This window comes from Eretmochelys imbricata, chromosome 1 (genome assembly GCF_965152235.1).
Source record: "Eretmochelys imbricata isolate rEreImb1 chromosome 1, rEreImb1.hap1, whole genome shotgun sequence".
NCBI lineage: Eukaryota > Metazoa > Chordata > Testudines > Cheloniidae > Eretmochelys > Eretmochelys imbricata.
In genome coordinates, this window is record NC_135572.1 from 298,752,742 (window position 1) to 298,778,975 (window position 26,234).

Here is a 26,234-nt window from a genome sequence, read left to right on the forward strand (position 1 = left end):
TTTTTGCCTAAAAATAATCATTTCCTTTGCAACAGGCAGTTAGCAAAGTAGCTCAGTGGGGCCCTGATCCTTGATTAGAGTGCATCTCAATTCAAATAGTAGTAATATACCTTACTGTTTATATTGAACAGTTGCAATAAGTATTTAATAGAAATTAAAACTAATATAAGCCCGCTAGTCAGAGAAGAGCGATGTTTAGAGAAGTTCAATTTGCTGCTGTTCTTATTAACAGTCTCTAAATGACTCAATGGCTCTTCTGCCGTATGAAATCAAAAATCATTTACTGTGTGTTCTAGTGCAAGGTTTGTATTAGCCACTGTTTGAAATGGTTTCGTGTTTCTGTTTATGAGAATCGAAGGAACTGTTTGAACTAGAAGTTGCTATTGTCCCCCAGCCTAGGCTTGGAAGATCTCCTAGCTAATCCTTGATGGGTTCAGAGCCAGTCAATTACGACAGATTTGGTTAGTGCTTTTGTAACTGGGCATCTGAACAGGAGAGGCTAGAATTAAATAAATAAATCCTGATTCAGATATTCACCTACCCCTCAGACTGAAACTTGATGGACTCCTCGGAAGTTCAGGTCATTTAGCTAACCTCTTTTATTTAATAATAATGATAATTATTATAAAATGTTGGCCACTGGAAATATCCCAGAGAAAAAGCTGTTTTTCCAGTCTTCTGAGTAAGTCAAACCAATAGCATACTGGAATGCTCTCTCTTTCCTCCCCACACGACCCCTAGAGAAAGAGAGAGAGACTGTTCTTGTAGGTTTCAGGTCTTTTTGCTGTTTGTGCGGCAGCCCTGTCATATTGGGAAAGAACAAGCTGAGAAAAGTAGGAAGGAGAAGAAGGCTATTCTCTGGGTGGTATGGGGCAAGACTTCATAGGCCTGAAAAGGGGAGTAGACAGCCCTAATTTTAGACAGAAAGCTATTAAAAGAAGAAAAATATATATGTAGACTTCTGTGTGTGCACATGCATGCTTGTGAGTATATATTTTTCACAATTTCATTATGTATATGCACCTATTAACAAAGATAGTGAGAGAACAGCTGTAGTGCTGCTCAGAAGCCTTAGATTTTTAAGGAGGCAGCAGGCCCAGAAATCTCACAGCTAGCAAGAGTAATCTCTTGTGCACACTGTCCCAGTTCTCTGCATGCCAGTGCTATGATTCTTCTTGATGTTTGTAGACACACATTGAATTAGAAACAAGGTATTGCATGCTTTTCTTTTGAATTACTATTAATGTTGATAAAAGACACTAAAATGTGAAGCTCAAATCCCCCTTGGACACACAGCAATCAAGTCAAGGTGAGGGTGCACCAGGGTGAAAGTAAGCCAGTATGGGCCAGCACAGCGTACCGGTAAAATGTGGCCGCCGTACCCAGTTGACTTGAAAGCGCTGCTACGGCAGTGCTTTAATGTCGCTGCCCCTTTTGCACCCCGCCCCCCGTTGGCTGCCCTGCTTAAAGTGCTGCTGCAGTTTTAATATTGTTGCCCCTTTTGCCAGTGGGGGCGGGGGGGTCAAAAGGAGCAGCTGCCCTGGGGGCAGCAATTTAAAAGGGCCCGGGGCTCTTCAAATCGCCGCTGGAGCCTTGGGCAGCGTGGGCCAGGCAGTGTGGGTGGGCTGGTGGGGGATGCTGACCCCAGCCCCGCCCTTTCTGCCTGATGCCCTGCCCCTTGCCTTACCAAGTGGGGGGGTCAGTGTTAACGAGGCCAATTCAATTAGGGTGGATGTGGCCCATTCCCAACAAGTTTACAAGAAGGGGTCCTTCTAATTGAATAGCAAGGCAACTCCCATCTTTTCATGTGCTGTATATTTATACCTGCTTACTGTATTCTATACTCCATGCATCTGATGAAGTGGGTTATAGCCCACGAAAGCTTATGCCCAAATAAATTTGTTAGTCTCTAAGGTGCCACAAGGACTCCTCACTGTTTATACGTACCAAGATGGATCTAATTTGAACAGACTCTCTTGTCCTGAAATAGACATAGACTTGAAATTCAGTGCAATTTCGAAACAGCAGGGGTTTACAAAGGTGGGTTTTAAAAGGCTTTCTGGTATCCTAGAAACAAGGTATATGAAGGAAACTGTTACTATCACAATGAGAATAAGGAAAGACTGCGTGAGACTTGAATAATAATGGGTTGTGCAGTGCTAACTACACCTCAGAGTTATGTCTGTGGTATTCAGTTTAACCACTAAAGCTTCTCAAATCTAATCATTTCATGCCATGTACCCTGGCACTGTTGTATAGCAGCTGTCCTTTTGTAGTTGATATGTAATTACATCATGAAAAGACTTTAATTACCATATTACTAAATTACCAGCAGGCAGTCCTCTGGTACAGCCCTAGCTCACTTCTGCATGGACAACTAGGCTTACTCAAGCTGAGCGTTTTCAGTTGGGGGTGGAAGGGAGGAAACCTGTGCTAATTCTAGGTTTTGTGATGTACTCTTACAGAGCATGATGTTGCGGCCTTAGCAGATAATGCTAATATCAATGATATAATTAAATTTTTTGCTAACCAAGGAGTCACAGTTCTACAGTAACTGCACATGATATCTGCATCCCACTAAAAATGAGGTGACATCTTCACAGTCTGATAAACTACTGAGAGAGACACTTCCACTCTCTAATTGGTGGGCCTGGTCATTCTTAGATTCTGTCATAAATATACCTTCTTGTACAGTGAAAATCTATATCTGAACCTTGGCCAAAGATTTTTAATGTGTGTGTCTCTCTCTAAGCTAACCATCAGCCCACTTGGCACACTGTCTCCTCCATGGGGGAAGGGAAAATGAAAAGAGTCTTTCAGTGCTTTCCTTTTAAAGGTACAGGTCCCAAGGTCAAGCCATTTATTTGGTTCCCTTCAAACACTGTGTGAAATGAGTGCTGGCAGGAAGGATATTCAGCAACGTTCATGCAAGGTTATCTGGGTTGCTGACTGCAGGACTATTGATCTTGTATTCAATAAATAAAGTTTCCAATTTATATTGGTCTCAGTCTATTACATTGCACTTTGCATACCAGTGTGACATACACATTCTATAGTCATCAGGCTAGAGTATCTGAAGAGTTGCTTTGTAAAAGACAGTAAATGTTCACTGCTCACTTAATTCAAATAGAATTATTCAATTGTGTATTGTTAGAGTAACTTCTCATTTAAAAAAAATAGTAAGTCTTGTTAAATTTGTTTTGTCGTTGGTAGGTTTTTTGTTGTTGTTGCTGGGTTTGTTTGTTTTTTAAGTCAGTCAGTAGTTTAGCACACATAATAGAGGGCTAGTAAACCAGGAAATGGACAAATGTTCTTTGCTGATTACTAGCCAAGTACAGTGCAGGCTGACTCAGTGTAACAGTTGCCCAGTGTCATTCCGGTGACTCTTATGTGATATGAAGAGATTTAGCCCTCTTTGCCACAAAAGTTCCTTTAGTTTTCATGGTGGCCCCAGCATGGATCTACCCATTTTTATCAGAGAAAGCAAGTATCACCATTTTGTGCTGCATTATATGCAGTGGTGCTATAAAGTCTTTCAACAGCTGCACTTTTATCACTCCATTGAGAAACAAAAGACAAGCTGATTGGTTTCCCCACAAAGTCCCCAAACTCTGGCTAATCTGCAAATAGATTCTTGAACTTTTTTATTTGTGTGCAAAAGAAAGGATCAAAGCAAGGGATGAGAATTTAAAAGGCTTTCACAAATTTGGAGGGTCATTGGACTTGACTTTGCTTAATCAGATTTTCTTATTGATATTTTGTCTTGCTCCCCCGCCCCTCACGTTTATATATGGAGGGCTCTCTCCTTTTTAAAATGTTGGACATACCTAGATTTCTGGGAAAAAATATCTCTTCCTTTTTCTAATGTACTTCAGATAGTTAGATGACAGTAACGTGCTGGGTAGCTGCTTTACACAGGGTATTCACATTTGGGTTAAGAATAATCAATCTCACCACTGTTTGAAACTAAGTTTGTCGTATCCCCACTTCTTGCCATTCACAAAAGAGGAGAAAAATAAAATAATGAATACAATGTTGAAGTCTTCTTTATTACTGGTTGAAGTTGAAGCTACCTTCTCCCAATACCAACTTTGGAACTCACCGAGTTTCCTCTCCTTTCCCTTCTGGGTCACACCTGCTTGCTCTCATTTCATCACTGTAATCATTAATAGTCCTCAGAAGAGAAGTTCACTTTTAGAGTTAATGGTTGTACAAACTAGATGAGAGAGGCAGGGAAGCACCGTGCTATAATGTAAACAATTTTTAAAAAGGGAGAATTGAAGGAGCAAAAATCCCAGGACGTTGGTGTGGTTCACTGTGACTGCACTGCTCAGGACAGTTTTAGCAGTATGATTTTTCCTTCCATCCACATGCCTATTTAAAAATAAAGCATGGGGAGGCAATTTGCCTAGTCTCGTAATATTTTTGTTTTACTCTTTACGGTTTATAATTAGGACCCTACCAAAGTCACAGCCATGAAAAACACGTCACGGACCATGAAATCTGATGGTCTCCTCTGAAATCTGGTCTTTCGTTTGCTTTTACCCTGTACTGTACAGTTTTCGCGGGGGAGTCAAGCGTTTCTCAAATTGGAGGTCCTGACTCAAAAGGGAGTTGTGGGGGGGGGGGGTCCCAAGGTTGTTTTAGGGGAGGTTGCAGTTATTGCCACCCTTACTTCTGCACTGCCTTCAGAACTGGGTGGCCAGAGAGTGGCCGCTGTCGGCCAGACACCCGGCTCTGAAGGAAGTGCCCGGCCGGCAGCAGTTCACAAGTAAAGATGGCAATACCATACCATGCCACGCTTAGTTCTGTGCAGCTGCCAGCAGCAGGTCTGCCTTCAGAGATGGGCTCCCGGCTAGCAGCCGCTGCTCTCTAGCCACCCAGCTCTGAAGACAGCGCCGCTGCCAATAGCAGCGCAGAAGTAAGGACAGCAATACCACAACCTCCACTACGCTAACCTTGTGACTCCCCCACAACTCCTGTTTGGGTCAGGACCCCTAAAATTACAACCCCGTTAAATTTCAGATTTAAATACCTGAAATAATGACATTCACGATTGTTAAAATCCTATGACTGTGAAATTGACCAAAATGGACCATGAATTTGGTATACCTGTATACCTATTTATAATAGTATTTAAGAAACCTGTAAAATAATCTTATCTTTCTCTTCTGATTTTTTTCATTCCCTATTAGCTAATCTGGATTTACTTTGTCCTTTTTATTAATGATTAATCTGCATGGCTGTTTTAACCTTCTTATTTATGTACCACTAGAACAATAATAATAATCAGCAATAATAATCATACTTCACTCTGAGAGTCCATAGATCCCAAAGTGCTTTACAAAACGGAAGTATCATTATCCCTATTTCATGGGTTAGGAGACTGAGACTCAGAGAAATTATCTGACTTGTCCAAGGTCACTGTGCTGACTCAGCAAAAAATCCACAAAGCGTTTGGAATAGCATCCGTGCTTAAGTCTTCCTGCACGGGGAGCAGACGAGATCTAAGCCATTTGTTCTGTGTAAGCCTTTTTCTAATTAGAACCTTAAAAATTTCTACGTGACAGGATTGTGCCTTTTCTTTAAAATCTATGGCTATTTAGAATCTTCAGGATGCTCTCTTACCAAGTTCATTATTAAAAATAGTTGTAGGTCCTATTTTGGTCAAACTATCTGTGCCCTTTTTAGATTATTAAACCTTACTGGGACCACAACTGAGGTGCAAAAACCACTGAAGATACTGAAACCTTCAGTTGCCTAGCTGGCAACCAGCAGCTTCAGCCCATCCAGCTCAAGTGAGTCTGTCAGCAGACTGGATTGAACCTACCCTTTTAAAACAAAGCTGGTGTTTAAAAATAAATTTTAAATTTCTCTCTCTGCTCCAGCTACAGTCTGATGTGCAGAACAGTCTGTCTTCACTCAGCAGAAAGTCATGGAAATAAATGTACTGTCATTCACACTGGGAACATAAAAGCAAATCCCACATTCTCTCCATTTTTTCTTTTTGCCTCCCTTGCTTTGGAAGCCTGGCTTGTATGCATGTGGGAGTCACTGTTGCTCCCTGTTTTCCATCCTCTTTGTGCAAGGAGAAGTTAGAATTGAAAAAGAAAGGTTAAAAAGAACAGCAGCAACTTCAGGTTTTACACCATTTTATCCTAATGAAGCTGTTGGAAGTGATTTTGAATAATACCATAATTGGCTATCCTCCTTTAATGATTACTTTAATTTAAAAGTAAATAAAAGTAGTTGACAAGAAATAAGCCTTTACATTTAGTGGTGAGAAAGCAGAGACTTTCCTGATCTCAGTGGACAATGGGTTTCAGAAGACGGGTGCATTATATCTAACTGAGTGACTGCCTACAATGATTCATTTTGCAATGAAGAGGCACAGAGGCCTGTATCAGCAGGTCAGGAGAGTTAAAGAGAAAGGAATTGGGATTAAAGACAAAGCTGAATGAAAAAGAAGACTAGAGTCCATCCCATGCAAGGATTCCTTTGAAGAAAAAGCAGCCTTCTTACCTCTTCTCCAAAGCTCATTCATTTCTATGAGAGGACTTATATATCCACCTGTGTCTTTTTGACAGATCACACAAAGAAGGCTCTTGTGGATTCTTCCTAAATATTTTCAGAACCAATGCTGAGGCATATCAAGTAGGAGAGAGTCTAGAGGGAAGCTTTCCAGATTCACTTGGAGTGTACCTCAAGTCTGTTGAGAACCGTGCTTTGCTGGAAGCCTCTTTCAACTTCTCCTGGCCCTTGGACTCCACAGGCTTTTCAGGTAACTTAACCAGTTACAGCTCATCAGCATCTAGCTAAAATACCTTGAGTCCAGTTTCTAGTTTCTTAGAGCTTTACTAGAGACAGAGGTTCCTCATCAACTCTGAGTGTGTATATGTGCAGGAACCCTAGATGAAAACTCTTCCCATAAGATCAGGCAGATATTATTGCCAAGATATTCCTATGTCAAGGAATGGAGACTTCCACTGAGATGAGATGAGATTACTTGTTTAGGTGGGTTGTCACGCACATTGGTGTCTCTGAGATATCCAGTCCACTTACCAAGCCTTTGGACTCCCGCTTGGTCGTCTCTTCCAAGCTGAGATGAACATCATCAGAAGAATACCTCCAGGGAGCAGCTTTTGCAATCAAAAGGCCAGTGAGACTAGCCTGGAGAAGACTCATGCTGAAGAAGACAAATTCACTATTGGAATCATTTTTAAAAAATCTATTAATTGTGAAAGGCAGTCTGAATTAGTCAGCCTGTGTTGGATAGTGTACTTGCAGAGTTGACTATGGTTCATGCAGATAACATCTATTGACCTCAGCCATAATTATTCATTCTGTATACCTGCATGTATACCTGTATACAATCCTGGTATAGAAGTTGATAATCAAACTCTGTATAACTTCCCAGACACCTTCCCTTCAATTCCAACAACTTCAACTTCTGGAGATTCCTGCTAAACCATGGTAACCTCTGCACACAAGAAATAACCAAGGCAAAGTGCGGGACCCACAAGCTAGGAGTCCCCTCTTACTGGTGTTGATAGGTGTTGATGGACAAGGGGAGTTCAGTATGAAAATCCATACTCATTATTCTCTTTGGCAATGAGAAAGCCGATCAACTCAGGTGTTAGTATGAATGAGGAAAAAGCCCTCCCATTGAAATGCACAAGGACTGCTCCTCTACTGCAAACAGCTTCTACTTGGCTATTGTTGTTCTGCATTAAAAGTAGTGTACATCTTTTTGTAAAAATCAACCAATCAGAATAGAGGCTTTGAAATATATTAGCAACCCTTATTTTGTCCAGAGTGCCTTACTTTACAAGGAGTGTGAAATAAACATTCAAAAGTAAATGTGAGTAAATCATACAATTTGAAAGAAAATAATTTTGTATATTGTGCTGTATACTTGTGCTTAGGGAGATCTGCTAGACTTATAAGCTCACCTCTTCCACAGTCACAGAGCCATGTGGCTTCTCACTGCAGTTCTCTTACCCTGGGAATGCAGAAGGAAATAGCTGTATATCAGATATATTGAGGGGAAGGAGGGGACTCTATAGCAGATGCCTTCCTCTTTGGTTTGTTGGTGAGCACTCCCCCTGCCTGTTTCAATCGGCTTTAACCACTGCATAGGGAGCTAGCCTAAGAGGTAATGGAGGGGCCAGGAGCATGTACTCCCTAGTGAGAGTTACTGTAAAATAAAAGCTTTTCTGTTCAGTTGAAAGAGAAATTATCCAGTATTTGTGATCTGTATATGAATAATTATGTATGCAAGGGTTAGGTCTGATGCTGCCACTAAGGAATGTAAAGAAACCCGGGTTAGGAGGTTGTGAAATGAGAGTAGATGGAAAGAAAGGATTTCATCTGCTCTAACTCTTCCTGATTCTGTGTTTTGTTGATTGTATGTTATGCTCGTGGGGGGCATTGAGAAGAGAGGAGGAATTTGCAAGCTTGTCTGATCTGAGTGGGTGAAGCCTCCAGTGTAAATGGAACATTCTTGTTGAATTGTGGGAGTTTTGTTATAGTCTTCACTGGGACCAGGATTTCATCCCCCTGTGGGTTTTGATAATGGACATGTCACCATTGGAACTCATCCTTGTTAACCGCTAACTACATTTCACACCGTGGTCTATTTCAGTGTCCTGCTGGGTCCTCCTTAATCTGTAAAATTATAGAGCTGGTGCTATGGTTCCATGAATGTTGCTGATACAGCAAGATGTTTGTAGAAGCCAGCTGAAGTAAGAGACTGAGAAATTAATCTGTGTCATATTAAAAACAGACTAGTCTAGTTAGTAGTAAATGAAACAAAGGCTGTGTGTTTTAATATATTTAAACCCCATCAAAATTCTTACACAATTTTTCTCTTTTATATACGGGAACATCTAAACAATTGTATTCTGGTCATTTTCTAAACATTTTTATTTATTAGAAATTTGTTAAGATAAATATAGCTGATTTGTTTTAAGTGTAACAGAAACTAGCAGTTGTGATTTCTGATCTTTCTTTAAAAATACCCATTAGAGTATTAGACCAATTCCACAGTTATAGGATTTACATGTTTTTCTCAGCTATTTTGTGACACAACTAATTAAAATCTACTTCTTTGTTCCCCTTTGGATATAATAAAACCTTGCCTTATTCTGTCTGTCATTCTAATCCCTCTTTCTTTTCCATTGGCACATTTCTAATACCTCTTCAGACGAGTCAGACACTTCTGGTTCACAGGTACAGAATCCACGCTGCTCAACACCTTTTGACAAAATGGATACATCCTCCCGTGGCTTGGAAGTGATATACGCTGTCAAAAAGTGTTTTCCAAATGGTTTCTCTTTGTCACCTCTACCAGATTTTATCCTCCATTGTAGAAATGTTCAGTTTAATGTTGCGTTTCAAATCATTTTCGGCTGAAAAAGTGTGTAATGGAATCAGGGGGTCCCATGAATACTCTTAACAGTAGGAGATGCCTTTTTTGTTTTGAACACTAGATTCCCAATAGACCCACGACAGCAGTGAAATTACACTTTTGACCTTATTCACTAAAGTGTTCCTTTCTCTTTATGATTAAATGAGAGTAACCAACAATGACTTTCTCTAAAATGCATGAGTTTTCCTCTTTTCTATGTTTTTTACAAGAAAGGAAGCCTGGCAGTTCCCAGATGATTGCCTCCTCTTAAAGGGGGACTCCTCTGCTCTGTGCATGCATTCGCTCTCACATTTTTATATAAAAGGTGTTTTATACATTTTTAAGGGATAAAAGATTGATTTTCCTCATAATCCTTAGTAGCAGGAACAACACTGAAATGCAGTGACCAGTTACCTATTTTTGTTGCCTCATGAACCATTCAATTTAAAGCCAGAAAGTAAAAATCTTGCCCCAACCATTGCTTTAGGGTATTGACTCTGAATATGACAAATAAACAGAACTTTAAATATATGTGAGAATGGATTGGACACAGTGCTCACATGCTCAGAGATCATTCAGTTGGCCATAATGAAATGCACAGTTGAGTCAAACTGAAATAAAAATGGAAACATTTTCTGAAGAATCACATGTACTCCTCTTACGCTTCCAACCTGTGGATGTTTCCCTTCATATACTTGTGCACTAGGCTTTGGCCCATCCAACCATTAGGTAAATGCAATATTGCTGGGATTTCCCTCTGTACGACCTTAAGCATGGACACTCAGGCACATCAGTTGTATGGCTTTTCGGGGCTGGGGGGTTTATTGGATCAGGCAATATGTTCCATAGATTAGCCTGGTCAGAAAAGAGGTAGCAATAACAGGTTTTGGTTCATCCAATTTTGAATACTTGAACTGGTTTTTATTTCTTAAATACATATTTTTCTGTCTATTTCTACCAGCTCTAGCTATTAAAACTAACTGTCCGTATTTGTAAAATCCATGTAGACATGCTATGAAAAGCACATGGTGGAATTTCACAGTATTATTTATGTAGGGTCTATGCTAAGAATACAAGTTATTGGGCTCAATACAGGTGTAACTGGATGAAATTCTATGGTTTGTATAATAAAGGAGTCTAATAGTGATCTAATGATCCCACTTCCCTTAAAATATATGAACAGTTTTTGTTCCATTTATTTAATTGCTCTGGGATGAAGTGGTGTTTTTCTGGGCGGGGAACAGCACAAAGCCAATAAGCTGGAAGAGAAGTGAACTTTAAAAGTAAATACAATTTGGGGCCTAAGGTATTTGACACTTCTTATTTCATTTCCTGCAGTAAGTGCTTTTTTTAATTTCTTCATAGCTGGTATAAATTAATGATTGCTATGGATCTGAAGTAACCTTGTCATCAAGGAATATTCTGTTAGTGTTGACATAATCATTCCATACAAACGTGAATCACCGAGCCTCATATAGCAACTTCGCCCTCTGGCTGTACTATAATGTTTCACTAGTGTAGTTAAAATTAAAATGTCAGCATTAAATATAGCGAACCAGATGGGCTGTGGGAACAATAGCTTCTCCAAATCCAGTAGTTTTCTATCTAGCTATTCCCTTAAAGAGGCTTGCTTCTAGGACAGCCTCCAAAACATAAGTATTCAGACAGTTGCAATTCTAGTATAAAATCACATAGCCACAATCCCACAATACTCTGGGAGCTAGCACTTCCAGAAGTCATTGTGCTTTATTACACACATTCACACACACATCCTTCATGTGTGATGAAAGCAATAATGGTATAACATGGCATTGCTGGTATGTGAAATATGAAGTTAAAAGCTGAGTTCCCCCAGCACTGTAGAAATGTGTATTTTATACTTTTCAAAATAGTTGTTTTAATGTTCTTAGTTCCCACATTAGTCAACAAAATTGCTCCCTTAAATCAAGTCATTTTTAAAGTGACCATAGTACTGATTTTGATCGTACTGGAGACTGAGGGCCTTGTCCACAGAACAGACTCTGTTTAGGCAGCATCAGTACTTCAGGGGTCATGGCGGGGTACTTCAGTCTCCATGCCCAATTAGGACTGATCCAGTATCCTTTGGATTTATTGGAAAGATTCCCTTCTTCTTCAATGAGTACTGGACCAGAAATTTAATCCTTAGCTTCCTTGGTGAGATCGCCAACAAGCTTGCCAGTTGTGGTGCCAGCATCTGTGATGTGGACTGAAAGTAACAACCTTCAGTGACATGTAGCTGTTAAATGGCTTGGACTGAGTACTGGATAGCTTGCGAGAGTGGAAATGGGATATTGAGTACTACTATTGATCTGAGCTGAATTCAAGCCGATGACCTAGAAGTGAAAGCCTGACTGTCCCATTTCTAATCTCTTGAGCTATCTAGTCCCTCAGTCCAAGCCATTTTATTCTTATGTGCAGTTGCATCTCTCTCACATGTTAAGATAAATTCTAGATTTTTGTATTTAATGTGAATAAAATTCAAGGGAATTCAGGACTTAGGCTCTGTACCATCCTAGAAGCATTTTTGCTTTGATTGTTCCAAGGTTCTCATGCTGGGCTGGACTGTTTCACACCATATGGCTGTAATACCTAGTCAAAACAAGCTAGGCGCATGAAACGCCCTGGCTTTCCTACCTTAAAATTTCATTCTGTGTGCGCAATATTAGTCCCTTAGGGCTCAATTCTGCCCTCAGATACATGCATGAGACAGCCATCAAACTTAAATAGGAAATATTCCAGTGTCTTCCAGGACCTGAGCCCTAAAATGTGTTTTACTATAGATCTCCTCTTAAATGGCAGGTTTTTTTTAAAAACAGTAGAACTCATAAGTTAATAGTCTAACAATAGTATTGATGTGTGTGATGCTTCCATTGACTTTAACAATAGCTCCTTTAGACCAAATTTAGGATCCATAGAATCTTTCTGATTCATTCTTTTAAGATAAATTCTGTTAATGTCTTTTGATTATTCTAGCATGGCTCAATACAGACTATTTATCAACATACTGAAACCCTAGACCCTTCAAACTGTGTCAAACCGATACTCATGAATCAAATTACAGAAGAAAGGGTTATGAAAACTGGCTAATGTATTTGAGCAGTTGTCTCTGTTTCAAAGCCACATTAAATTAACCATTAGCAAAAAATAAAGCAAAGCTGCACGCACACAAAACAGTCAGTGCTGTTCTTATTTCGGTTTTGCAAATGAAGGTGTTGAACTTCTGGGCATACTGCGAAGCCTAATTGTGACTTCCACCAAGTCATTTTTACCGGACTGGAATGGGGGTGGGGAGCGGGGGAGATGACAGGCAGACCCATAACTAGTTTAAACTATATTTAGAAAAAGATTCTGCCAAAATTTCTCCCCAGTGTTCTCCCCATTTTAAAATGATTGAATTATTACCACCAAGGGAATCCCTCCCCACACAGAAAATAAATGGAATTTCTGATATTAGTAGCAATGGTATTCTTAGCTTTCATGAAGTAAATGTGATGCTGTAGGGTGGGTTTCTATGTTTTCCCCTCTAACTTCCACTAATAAACCTGTAGCATCATTTGCATGTGGAATTCAGAAAAACCAAGAGCAATAAGCTCATAGTCTCTGTCAAAACTATTCCCCCCCCATTTTCCACCCCTTACAGACCCCTTGCAACTGAAGCCCCTCATTTCTGCATTCTCTGCAACACAGATTCAACCTCTCCATGCGTCCCTGTTCATTTCCACATAAGCCCTACAATCCCACCCAGCCCATTTGCCCCTTCCATCGTTTCAATACGTCATTGCTATATTTGCATATTAGCTAGTGATTTGGAGGTTACATTCACCCAATATAGCATGAAATGACTCATGGGGACGTGATGTATTGTAGTTATGCCATAGACCTAATTGTGAAAAGCAGCGCTTTAAGGGGTGTTTTCCAAGGAGGGTCTGTTTTTTGAATCTCCATTTAAGGTTCATCAAAGTGTTTGTGTATACAATATACTTTTGATGGCTTTTCAGTGCCATTAGGATACCCAATGTAGGGTAGCAGTCAACAAACGGATCAAATTATCAAAGGAATTAAGATTTGAATAGCACAAGTAAAAAGGGCATAAAGGATCATAGAAGGAGGGATCAATATGATGTTAGAACTGTAAAGACTTGAATTCAAATGACAATAACTTATGTATGCATAATGTAATGGCAAAAAAGGAGGAAAATCAATACAGCACCAAGTGTTCCAATTTTAAAATACTCTAATCTAGATGGGCAGATTTAAAGATTATAAAATCTTTTGGGAACATGTATGTCTTCTCTAACCACTGTATAAAGCACCATGAGTGCACCACTTAAGGGGCTGAATAAATAATAAAAAAAGTATGAGAATAAAATTCTATTATCAGAATGGATACATGAACAATAAATACAGTAGAAACATTATGGACCAAATTCTTCCATGGTGTATGTCCCATTGGCTGAAACAGTTACACAAGGGACAAATGTGGCATTTTATTTTATACAGATATTTTATAGAGATGACAGAAATATATTCATTGTTTGGTAGAATTTTCTTTTCTCTGTGCTATTTGCAGAAATGTGTGTGAAATCTGCCAGATGATCTATAGCCATCCCGTTACCTGTCTTCCTCTGGCAGGTAGCTAGTTAGATTTGTGTTAAACAGGATTTGCTTTGCCATTTCCATTTGCTGCGAGAATGGAAATGTTCTGATATGACATACGACCAATGAATAACTGGAAAGTGGCTTTCATGAGTCATCTGAAGCCAGCAGGTTGGAACGCGTCAGCCCCTACTGGGATTAAAGCCTGCAAAGGGTGGTTCTGCAATCGGTAATTCTGCAGTATCTCCTCTGGGCGTCTGGCTGTAACAAATAAGAATGTACCCTGTCGACTTGGGTTGAAATAACTCCTGTCCTACTTGTTTGGGTGCCTGATTTTTCTGAGCTCTAAGAATGAGGTGAATTTGACATAAGCAAATCTACTGTTTTGCTGTTCCACCAAAAATAAAATGGGGCAAGAGTTGGCCAGGGGGGAAGACTGGTTTTTTTTGTCTTTCTCTGGTCCGAGCAGAATAAGACCCAGCAAATGTTAGTTAGAATGTTACTACACATGTCCCAGTATTTTCTGTAGTCTCTACTGACAATGTTTGATGACAATTGCAGGGCCATAATAATCAGGAACAAAGAAGTTATTCCAATGTCTTCAGAATTCACTCCGGAGACTGAGCGTCAGCGACTACAATATCTGGTAAGAGACCTGAGGATTGTACTAGCTGCTGCTGCTACTGAATGTTGCTCTGTCATGTGGTCACAAGATTGTTAGGTAACATTTTACTATAGCACATCTCTGAGCACACTGAGTAGGGTACTTCACTCCCTCCCAGTATTTACTGTGCAATGGTATTTAATGTAGCAGCTTGACATTTGTGTCTGAGACAGACGGTGGTGCATATTGTTTTCCCGTGTTTTATTAGCATGGCTGACAGAGATCTCTTACCCAGGCTGGATCCACCATAGAGGTGGTTTCATTCAGTGTGGGTGGTCTTACTCGGTGTGAATAACTGTGGATTGGGAGGGATGGATGCTTTACTAGTTGGCTCAGGGCAGCCGGACCCCCTACAGCCAATGATTAGCTGATGACACAGGATGGTTTATGTGCAAAGCACTATTAGCCTGTAAGCCATGTCACAAATAACCAAATATATTTTTACTTCTTTCTGACTCAAACTGCCATTTAATTTTTACACCATTAAAACTAACAGTTGAGCCCATTGATTGCTGTATGACTGTAACAGGGCACTGGTGGGCCCCTCTAGCTTCTGCCCCTGCTGTGCTCACAAACCAGCCATAGAACTCTGCTTTGGTGCAATCACCCGTGCTCTTTATTTACAGTAGAAGTTCCCACCACCTTGTAGCTACAGACAGCATCAGGCTTACAGCCTCAGGGACTGCTAGCTTGTGCAGCCAGTAGGGGAGAGCAGCGTCTAACTCCCTGGCTCCTCCCTTTCCTCTGCCCCTGGCTTACTTCCTGACAGCCTTTATGTAGCCCCTGGCTAACGAGGCCGGCAGCTGTTCCCCATTTGCCACTTAGGCCTGGGCTTACTCCGCCAGCTCCAATTCCCCTTCCCTGATTGGAGCTGGCGTGACAGAGGGCTGGTTCAGGGTATCCTAGCCAGCACCTTGTCACACACCTTCCCCCTTATGAGCCACCAGGTTAGTCCTTCCTCTGCCTCTCCACCCCCATCCAGTGGGGTTCATCCGGGGAAGCCTCTCCCCCTCTTTCAGGCAATCACGGGTGTCATCTCCTGGAGGTTCCTTCATTCCCCACCCACAAAAATACACTGGTCGGATGGGTGGATGTCCCCATAGCTGTGCTGCCACCCATGGGTCCTCACACCAATCGCACCCCAGCAGGCATCCCTTCACCTTTATCCCCTTTTCTTCTGGTAGGGGGTCAAGGCAAATCCCAACCTCCTGTTGGACATCCCGGGCCCTCCCAAGCCACCAAGCAGGGTCCCCATTTCTTCTCCTGGGAGCTGCGCTGTGGGGAGCTCCAGTTGCCCCTTTTCTCCCTCTAATGGGGCTTGGGCTGGCCATCTCCCCCGCACCTCCTTCCCCTCGATCTACCCTATTCGGGCTCTCTTGTCTAGGGTTCTCATGGTTGCTACCCCGAGAGCCGTGCTTCTCTTCCTCCCTGGGGCTTCTCAGTCTAGGGGTCCCCGCCCCTTCTTCGGGGAACCTTTCCTTTCCCCTCCGGGGGAGGACCCCAGTCCATACCTAACACAATGTGCTATGGTAACCCCTCTACTACCCCGCCCCGCTTCCATTTAAAGCTTCCCTGCACTTCTAGGGCCACCTGGGCCATCAGGCAGTATCTCTTGCCCTGTGGATACACTCCAGGGCCAGCTGTGTACCTGGAATTATCCAGTGAAGTTTTATCAGCCCCCTCTGGATGAGTGAGGGGGCTGAAGCTGTATCCACCAGGCCCCTATGGGGTTTCCTCTCCCCCTCATTAGGATGGTGAACAGTCTCTGCCCCCTTGTCCACTCTCTAGCACTAGTCCAGCCACAAAATTTGGCCCACCCACATTCCATATCTGGGCAGTCCCCCTTTTTATGTCCTGGCCGCCTGCACTGCCAGCAAACAATCACACCAGCTCTACTGAGAGCTTCTCAGGGTTCCTTCTTCCCCTCAGGGCCTTTCTCAGGAAGGGGTTCCCTCAGTTTCTTCCTCAACTCTCTGTCCTTTATAGGATCAGCTCTCCCTTCAGGGAACGTCTGCTTCCCTGTTCTCCTCGATCAGCTTGACTGCTTTATCGACTGTACTTGGCTGATATCACCTGACCCAGACTCGGATATTCTCGGGGCGGCCCTGTAGCAATTGTTTTAAGATGAGGGCATCCAGTATCTCCCCCACCGTTTGTGTCTCGGGCCTCAGCCAGCAGGTGGCCTAGTCCATCCGTCTCTGGGCAAATGCCCAGGGCAGCACAGCACCCACCCATCGGGCCTACCAGAACTTTTGGCAGTATTTATTCTCCAACAGGCCCAGTCTAGAGTGGCCGCCCTCACTGTCTCATAGTTCTGGGCTTGTTCCTCACTCAAGGCTATGTAGGCCACTTGAGCTTCTCCCACCAGGTAGGGAGCCAGCCATAGGGCCCAGGTTCATAGAATCATAGAATATCAGGGTTGGAAGGGACCTCAGGAGGTCATCTAGTCCAACCCCCTGATCAAAAGCAGGACCAATCCCCAATTAAATCATCCCAGCCAGGGCTTTGTCAAGCCTGACCTTAAAAACTTCTAAGAAAGGAGATTCCACCACCTCCCTAGGCAACGCATTCCAGTGTTTCACCACCCTCCTAGTGAAAAAGTTTTTCCTAATATCCAACCTAAACCTCCCCCACTGCAACTTGAGACCATTACTCCTTGTCCTGTCCTCTTCTACCACTGAGAATAGTCTAGAACCATCCTCTCTGGAACCACCTCTCAGGTAGTTGAAAGCACCTATCAAATCCCCCTCATTCTTCTCTTCTGCAGACTAAACAATCCCAGTTCCCTCAGCCTCTCCTCATAAGTCATGTGTTCCAGACCCCTAATCATTTTTGTTGCCCTTCGCTGGACTCTTTCCAATTTATCCACATCCTTCTTGTAGTGTGGGGCCCAAAACTGGACACAGTACTCCAGATGAGGCCTCACCAATGTCGAATAGAGGGGGACGATCACGTCCCTCGATCTGCTCGCTATGCCCCTATTTATACATCCCAAAATGCCATTGGCCTTCTTGGCAACAAGGGCACACTGCTGACTCATATCCAGCTTCTCGTCCACTGTCACCCCTAGGTCCTTTTCCGCAGAACTGCTGCCTAGCCATTCGGTCCCCAGTCTGTAGCTGTGCATTGGGTTCTTCCGTCCTAAGTGCAGGACCCTGCACTTATCCTTATTGAACCTCATCAGATTTCTTTTGGCCCAATCCTCCAATTTGTCTAGGTCCCTCTGTATCCTATCCGTGCCCTCCAGCGTATCTACCACTCCTCCCAGTTTAGTATCATCCGCAAATTTGCTGAGAGTGCAATCCACACCATCCTCCAGATCATTTATGAAGATATTGAACAAAACCGGCCCCAGGACCGACCCCTGGGGCACTCCACTTGACACCGGCTGCCAACTAGACATGGAGCCATTGATCACTACCCGTTGAGCCCAACAACCTAGCCAACTTTCTACCCACCTTATAGTGCATTCATCCAGTCCGTACTTCTTTAACTTGCTGACAAGAATACTGTGGGAGACCGTGTCAAAAGCTTTGCTAAAGTCAAGAAACAATACATCCACTACTTTCCCTTCATCAACAGAACCAGTAATTTCATCATAGAAGGCGATTAGATTAGTCAGGCATGACCTTCCCTTGGTGAATCCATGCTGACTGTTCCTGATCACTTTCCTCTCATGTAAGTGCTTCAGGATTGATTCTTTGAGGACCTGCTCCATGATTTTTCCGGGGACTGAAGTGAGGCTGACCGGCCTGTAGTTCCCAGGATCCTCCTTCTTCCCTTTTTTAAAGATTGGCACTACATTAGCCTTTTTCCAGTCATCCGGGACTTCCCCATTCGCCACGAGTTTTCAAAGATAATGGCCAATGGCTCTGCAATCACAGCCGCCAGTTCCTTTAGCACTCTCGGATGCAACTCGTCCGGCCCCGTGGACTTGTGCACGTCCAGCTTTTCTAAATAGTCCCTAACCACCTCTTTCTCCACAGAGGGCTGGCCATCTATTCCCCATGTTGTGATGCCCAGCGCAGCAGTCTGGGAGCTGACCTTGTTAGTGGAGACAGAGGCAAAAAAAGCATTGAGTACATTAGCTTTTTCCACATCCTCTGTCACTAGGTTGCCTCCCTCATTCATTAAGGGGCCCACGCTTTCCTTGGCTTTCTTCTTGTTGCCAACATACCTGAAGAAACCTTTCTTGTTACTCTTAACATCTCTCGCTAGCTGCAGCTCCAGGTGCGATTTGGCCCTCCTGATTTCATTCCTACGTGCCCGAGCAATATTTTTATACTCTTCCCTGGTCATATGTCCAACCTTCCACTTCTTGTAAGCTTCTTTTTTATGTTTAAGATCCGCTAGGATTTCACCGTTAAGCCAAGCTGGTCGCCTGCCATATTTACTATTCTTTCGACACATCGGGATGGTTTGTCCCTGTAACCTCAACAGGGATTCCTTGAAATACAGCCAGCTCTCCTGGACACCTTTCCCCTTCATGTTAGCCCCCCCAGGGGATCCTACCCATCCGTTCCCTGAGGGAGTCGAAGTCTGCTTTCCTGAAGTCCAGGGTCCGTATCCTGCTGCTTACCTTTCTTCCCTGTGTCAGGATCCTGAACTCAACCAACTCATGGTCACTGCCTCCCTGGATGGGATAGGTTGCCCTATCCCATCCAGCACCCATGGCTACCCTCTCAAATGTACCAAGAAATGCATCCAGGTCATCTGCCAGGCCCATTTTACAGAGTCCCAAGCCCAGCGGCCGGGTGCTATTCCCTACTGCGGGACTCACCATTCGTGGCAGGAGTTGCTGCTGCATGCTGGCCTGCTCTCTTATAAAGTCTGGTAGGTTTTTCTGCCGTTCTTTCTGACAGGTTAGCAAGGCCTGTCTCTCAGCCTTGTGGGACTGCTGGAAGGCTTGCAGGGCCTTCTGCATCTGCTCCTGCTGTTTTACGAGCCATTGCAGGGTCTCCTCAATCTCCGGGCCACCAACCACGTCCGTTGGCTCAGGGTCCCGGACAAGCCCGCACATGTAACAGGGCACAGGTTGGCTCCTCTAGCTTCTACCCCTGCTGCACCCACAAACCAGCCATAGACCTCTGCTTTGGTGCAGTCAGCTGTGCTCTTTATTTACAGTAGAAGTTCCTACCACTTTGTAGCTACAGACAGCATTAGGCTTACAGCCTCAGGGACTGCTGCCTTCTGCAACTAGCAGGGGGAGCAGCCTCTAACTCCCTGGTTCCTCCCTTTCCTGTCCCCCTGGCTTCCTTCCTGCCAGCGTTTATGTAGCCGCTGGCTAACAAGGCCGGCAGCTGTTCCCCATTTGCCACTTAGGTCTGGGGTTACTCTGCCACCTCCAATTTCCCTTTCCTGAATGGAGCTGGTGTGACAGAGGGCTGGCTCAGGGTTTCCTAGCCAGCACCTTGTCACAATCACATATGAGATCATAAAAAGTGGCGCTGCAAATAGATTTCTTACCTGCTACAAACCAGTATTTTGGTTTGCCTCTCAAAAGTTCAAGTTAAAGTTAATGCAGTCTCATTATTAACTGGGCAAGTCAAGGCCTGATGGTCTTCTGCTGTTCCTAAAATACCTTTTATGTTCAGCCTGGTCCAACTGTCACAGTATTTGGAGGGGTAGAGATGCAAGGTTGTTGGGATTTTAAAAAACTGTTTTCTGGAAGAAATGCCTTTTTGTTTTTCTGTGCAGATTTAATTCCTATTCTAGTTCATTGCTTGAGTCTGAAAATTTCAGAGGAAAGAACTACTTTGGGATGTATTCATATTCAGAGAACCAAATACAAAGCAGCCCTAATAAATATTAATGCTTAGTTATATTTAAAATAATTTGTTTTCCTGTAAAATAAAGGGAATCTGTAGTATCTTGGGAACCTGGCACTTCTCTAGGAAATAAGAGGTAAAGCATTGCCTACAAGGGATTTTGCTCTTTTGATGTCCTTTCTGTCTTATATTTGAAAACAGCAGCTGATTTGAAAAACACTTCTGCTGTTTCCCCTTGAATTTTCTTTACCTTTTTTTGTTTATTTCATTTGTATATGTAGCAAATGTGCCTGGGCCACAGGTATCATGTTCAAAGGAAATACAGGCAAGACAGCAAGAGCGTGAAACAAAATTAGAGACAATTTCAAACGTTCAAAAGGTAACACTTTTACTTCAGTGTAATTAAAAAAAAAAAAAAAAAAAAGTAGCCATCTAACAGTACTTTGAGGCACTTGGAAAATTAGTGCCAATTAGGGCAAACCTCAAAAGAACCCCAAGTTTTCTTATTTAGCTTGAATAAGCATCCAGTTCCAAAAGTTCAAATGCTTGGTTTATAATGTATCTAAACCATCTGAGATTCCTGGTCATCCTCCTTATCTTTCCAGGCCATCACCTGTCTCTTTTCATCCTTACATCTCGGGAAACCAATATTCACTGCACTTCCTTGTCTTACGGGTATTTACTTTGGATTTGTTTGGATGCAAGTCTCTAGCTTCCAGTTTAAATGTAGTTTCCCAGTTCCCTCTCCCATGCATACCGGACAACAGGAAGAAATGCACATTCTGGTCATTTTAACATAAATATTTCACTCTGCAGTTGTTAGTGACAATGTAATCTTCCTTCTAATAATATGTGTTTTAGCTCAAATGAACTATAAACCCACTCCAGTCTTGTGTCCTCCAGAAATAGAGAAGAAAGTGGCACAGCTCATTGTTGCAACTAGAGCTAGTTTAACAATGCAGAAAAACTATTAGACAAAAGATTTTCTGACCAGCCCAAATTATAGCGTAGTTTTTAGTATGGCCTGTCCTACAATATCCATGAGCATGGACCTATAGCTTAGCAGCTCCAAGGAGCACTTGGGCTTCCATTCATTGAGTCACTCTCACCCCAACCATCTAGTAAGGACTAGCCTCACCTAGAGTCTTACTTCTTTGGGAGAAAAGCGTACATTCAAATGCAACCTGCGTTTAACTGAATGCAGCCCCTGGATTCCTCTCACTGATTCCATATGGATGTTTGCAGCAGAAGTAATCTGCTCTGTCAATGATCTAGAAACTTCTTGGCATTACAGATCCCCTCCTAGCAGGCATCTCCTCTTAAAGATATGACACCTTAAGACACAGATAATTTAGCAAAAGATATACAAATGTTACATGCATTCCCTTCTCTCTCCAGATTCACACCACTTGTTGTCTTCTTGCTCCCAAATAGGTTCCATTCATGTAGTAGGCCCTTCTTCAGACAGGCTTCTGCAGCCTACGAAGTGTTGTCCTTTTGCTTTGAAGTTGTGGGACTCGGCATTTGTGACAACCTTTTCACTATGATCCCTGAGGCACTCTGGAAGAAAATCATGGTGCTTCCCTTGCTAACATGCTGTGAAAAAGATGACAAAATCCAACCAGATTCTGACTGTGCACTGATTTGTTGCCTTCTGAAGTTTTCTAAGACTTCAGCATTTGGGCTGGCAAAAAATATATCTGTGGAGATTGCCCCAGTCAATTTCCCTTTTATCTTCTGAAGAGACTTTTAATATGAATCATTCTAGATTTTTCCATTTAGTGCATTTTTGCAACATATATTTTCTATGTATTCACTTTGGAAACTTCTGTTAATATTGACTTTTGCAGATAGGTACAACATTATCATTTGCATTACAGTCAGCGTAAATATTGTCCGTATGCAGTTCGAGGCAGGGTTCCTGCTTCAGAAAGTTTGCAGTCTAGAAAGACCAGGAGCGGGCAGAAGGAATTATTGCTATTCCATTTTACAGATGGGGAACTGAGGCTCTGAGACATTACATGACTGGCTCTACAATACACAAGAATGCTGTGCCTGAGCTGGGAATTGAACCCAGATCTCCCAAGTATGTCTAGTGCCTTAGCTACAAGACCGTCCTTCCCCTCATGTAATTCTTTTAAATAGATACTTCTCTGTCTGAAAGATTAGTTTACAAAATATTACCTGGTACATGGAAATATTTTGTATGGTTTGGCGGGGGGCTCCTTTCAACTTCCTAACAATGAGTGTTGGTTAATGGTAGTACAGTTTACTTCCCAAATATGCATTTTGTCAAAAATTTCTTACTCTTGTGTTTCTTTACACATTCACCTTAGATCCAAATCTGCAGATGCACCAGAGCTGGTGCACTGGGCAGAAGGAGGGGCAAAGGTGGCTATAGGCCACTTTTTGTGCTCGTCTGGTGCTGGAGAAGCCAGTGTCAGTTCTCCACCAGCTGGAAACTTTTCTATATAAAGGGAAACTACAACTCTCCACCAAGGATCTGCCCCTATATTTCTGATCCTGGAGACTTTGTTTTCTTTTTCTAATGTTTTCCCCTATTTAGATTTCCTGTTATTTGGCTTTGAATATGGATCCAGCCCTAGAGTAACTGACCAGTGTGCTTGATACCTCTCCTGGATACATTGCACTTAACCTTTTCCAGTTTAAGTGTGGGGTCATGAACTCAAATGTAGCGCTTGAGGAAAAGGCACAATGATAATTGTCCTTGTATTAAAGGAATAGTGCTATACCTTGAGGTTTGGCTGTATGTATGGGTGAAAATGGCAACCCTAATAGTACCATGAGTTGCAATGAAACTTCTGACAGGTTTCAGAGTAACAGCCGTGTTAGTCTGTATTCGCAAAAAGAAAAGGAGTACTTGTGGCACCTTAGAGACTTCTGATATTGGATGTCACAGAATGATACATTGTAGGATAGCCTGAGTGAAGTAATCAATATTAAAGGACTTCGCAAAGAGAATTGTAAGGCACACAAATGCTCTCTACAGCCTAATTTGTTGGGATATTGGTACATAAATGTGAGTTAACTTAGTTTTCACATTTGCTTTCCAGATCAATTTTAATAAAAAGGAAATGGGGAAACCAGCCTGTTGAAAGAAAAGTGACTCATATTTCCATGAGTGGGTTCCTTTCTACATGGCTAACTGTTAAAAGAACATAACTAATGCTGAACTTGTAATATAGACAACCATAAAATGGCTGACTCCCAAAAGCATATAATACAGAATACTGTAGATTTGTGCCAAAGTAGACAGTAATAACTGTTGAAAGACCAAAATGGTGGAAAATATTTTCTGTACCCTAAAACCAGAATAGTAGAGTGAAGCCTTCTTAACTAGCCTGGTAAGGATACAGAAAGTAAAGTATTTGATATTCACCAAGGTTCGTTGTTTTTGCTTTAAAGCTAAGTAACATTTTTTCTGTGAACTATATTTTTCCCTTAGCATTCTTTTAAACCTAGATTGAGTATATGCAAAATCACTGACAAATGTGGTGTCTAACCACTATCTAAACGTTGTTAGAATTGATTCACATTTTGCTTTTGTTGATCGATTAAAGAGATTTCTTTGTATCAGCTTGTGGATCTCCTTTTAAAGATCTGCAGATGTTGAAGATTTTTGTTTTGTATTTATTTTCTTTTTCTGTTGCAAAGCACAATCTGTCACCGGGGGAAGGCAAAGAGCCACACCTTGTAGTAAATAGGGAACAGTTCTCAATAAGTCAGTCTGAAAGGAGTCAATCCTGTGTGTTATAGTGGCACATTCTTATCACTTGATAGAATTACCAGGGAAACATCAAGAATAACTGCAAAAGAAATGTTTCTTCACATAAGAATTCAGCTCACATTCAGACACCAGCAGCTTCCAAATTCCTCCTCTTCTTCTCTGTTTTACTGACGTCAAAAATACGAGAATCAAGTTAAGATTCTTAGATTGTAAATCAAACGTTGAGGGTAGGCTGCGGAAGAGAAATCTTATTTGAACATTAGCAGTCCACTGGTAGCTCTGCCAGCTTTATTAATCTTATTTCACGTGTGACCTTAGACTTTCCATCTGAGCAAATCTTTATGAAACACAGTCTCTCACAATCACTTTCCCTTTGCAATAAGGGAAATTCTTATTTTTCCAAGAAAAAACGTTGCTAAAAGCCTTATGGATTTAGTTTCTTTTGGAGTTGTCTATACAGTAAAACAGGCAATTTGATAATCTAAGGGGGGAAACTCCATTGGTGGTAGGGTGTTTTTGTTTTTGTGTGTTAAATAGTGCTGCCTGTTTTAAAGGCAGAGAACACTAAGCTTTAAGTGGCCTGGATTTGTAATTATGTGCTCAAGATAATCCATGTATTTTTTTACAAAAACTGAAATCAACAATGTTCTAAACTGATTATTGACTTCATTTTTTTCAACATGGCAGATGAAAAAAGAGTGAATAGTGGAAAAGCCCAGAAAAAACTGTAATAAAACACTGAGTTTCTGGAATTTATTTAGGACATCAGTAAAATATAAAATTATCTATTAAAATTAGCAACCAGATTTCTATCCCATCTCTTGGCTGTCAAAAATTACCAAATAGATTTTATACTGCAATATACTGCATCAAACTCTTTTAGACGTGTATAGTTTTCAATATAAAAGAAAAAAAGTTAAATGCGGTGATTGTACATAAATTTACATATTGGATATTTAAAATACTAAAGTAAAAGTACAGAAAACCTCTTTCCAAGATATGTTATAGGTTTGATCTCACTAGACATTTTTAAAAATCAGTAATACCTTACAATAATTTCTTTTAGCAGGGAACAGTGATCCATCTACATGACCCATTAGGACAATATTTTAGGGGAACTTTGTTGAAAACTACAGTTTGCAGATAAAGTAATATTGTCCTGTGTTGAGAAGGGATTTGTTGGAACTCTTGTTCTAGCAAAGAGCAGAAGGTCTCCATTGAAAGTTGGGCCTTGAAATTAGACTGCAATCTAGTCAGCCAGTCAGAGCAACATCTGCCTTGACTCCATTTCAGTGAAGCTTGAGATTTTTTCTCAAAAGATATCTGGATAAAAGAATGGAAGCAATTGGTTTCTTTAGGATAGAGTGGTGATGTGTTGAGCCTGATCCAGCTCCCACTGAATTCAGCAAGTTCACACCTTAAATGGAGGAAATATTTTATTTTGACCTATTTGTATGAGAGCTATTGGGTAGATCAGTAAAGGTTTCAGATACTCCCAACTGCTCACTTTTCATGAGTACTACATTTATGTCATAGCTAGAAACTAATGCCAACTCATTTTATCTTCCCTGACTGCAGCTGCTGCTGAAGATAAGGCAGATTTTATTCCCTTAACCAGCTGAACAGGGGGGAAAGGGGCATTTCCAGAAGGCAAAGGGAAATGCAGCTTTTGTCTGTCCACCTTAGGCCCAGTGATCCCTGGCTAATTTGGCTCAGTTTGTCTCAGGCAGGAGCTCACTGTCAGTAAATGCAAAAACCCCACCTGTATGCATATGTAAATAAGCCTTAAATATTTTCTTTCATTTATCTTTTTGCTGCTGCTTATGGTAAAATGTAGAAGGGAAACATAACTGTTAATGTTGTGCATGAGCTCAGATGGATTAACTTTTCACATCTGAGGATTTCGGTGTAACTTCTTTCTAGGCCCCAAATGAAAACGAATGGTTTAGTCCGACGTTAGTCCCCATCACAGAATCACCAGACCTTTTAGTAACATTAGAAAGCATTCTTTGATTGAGAGACCCAGGA

At 41.8% G+C, this 26,234-nt stretch overlaps 1 protein-coding gene across 2 annotated transcripts in view; it reads left to right on the forward strand.

The window, feature by feature from the left end:
* PPM1H (protein phosphatase, Mg2+/Mn2+ dependent 1H) overlaps positions 1-26,234 on the forward strand; it is a 210,611-nt gene that overhangs the window by 139,082 nt on the left and 45,295 nt on the right. For both annotated transcript variants that reach the window (XR_013347901.1, XM_077833569.1), the window contains exon 5: positions 14,588-14,672. Coding sequence is in view for 1 of the 2 variants with exons in the window: in XM_077833569.1 (XP_077689695.1) it covers positions 14,588-14,672 (85 nt within the window). In the remaining variant the exon portion in view is untranslated. The remainder of the gene's footprint in view (positions 1-14,587; positions 14,673-26,234) is intronic.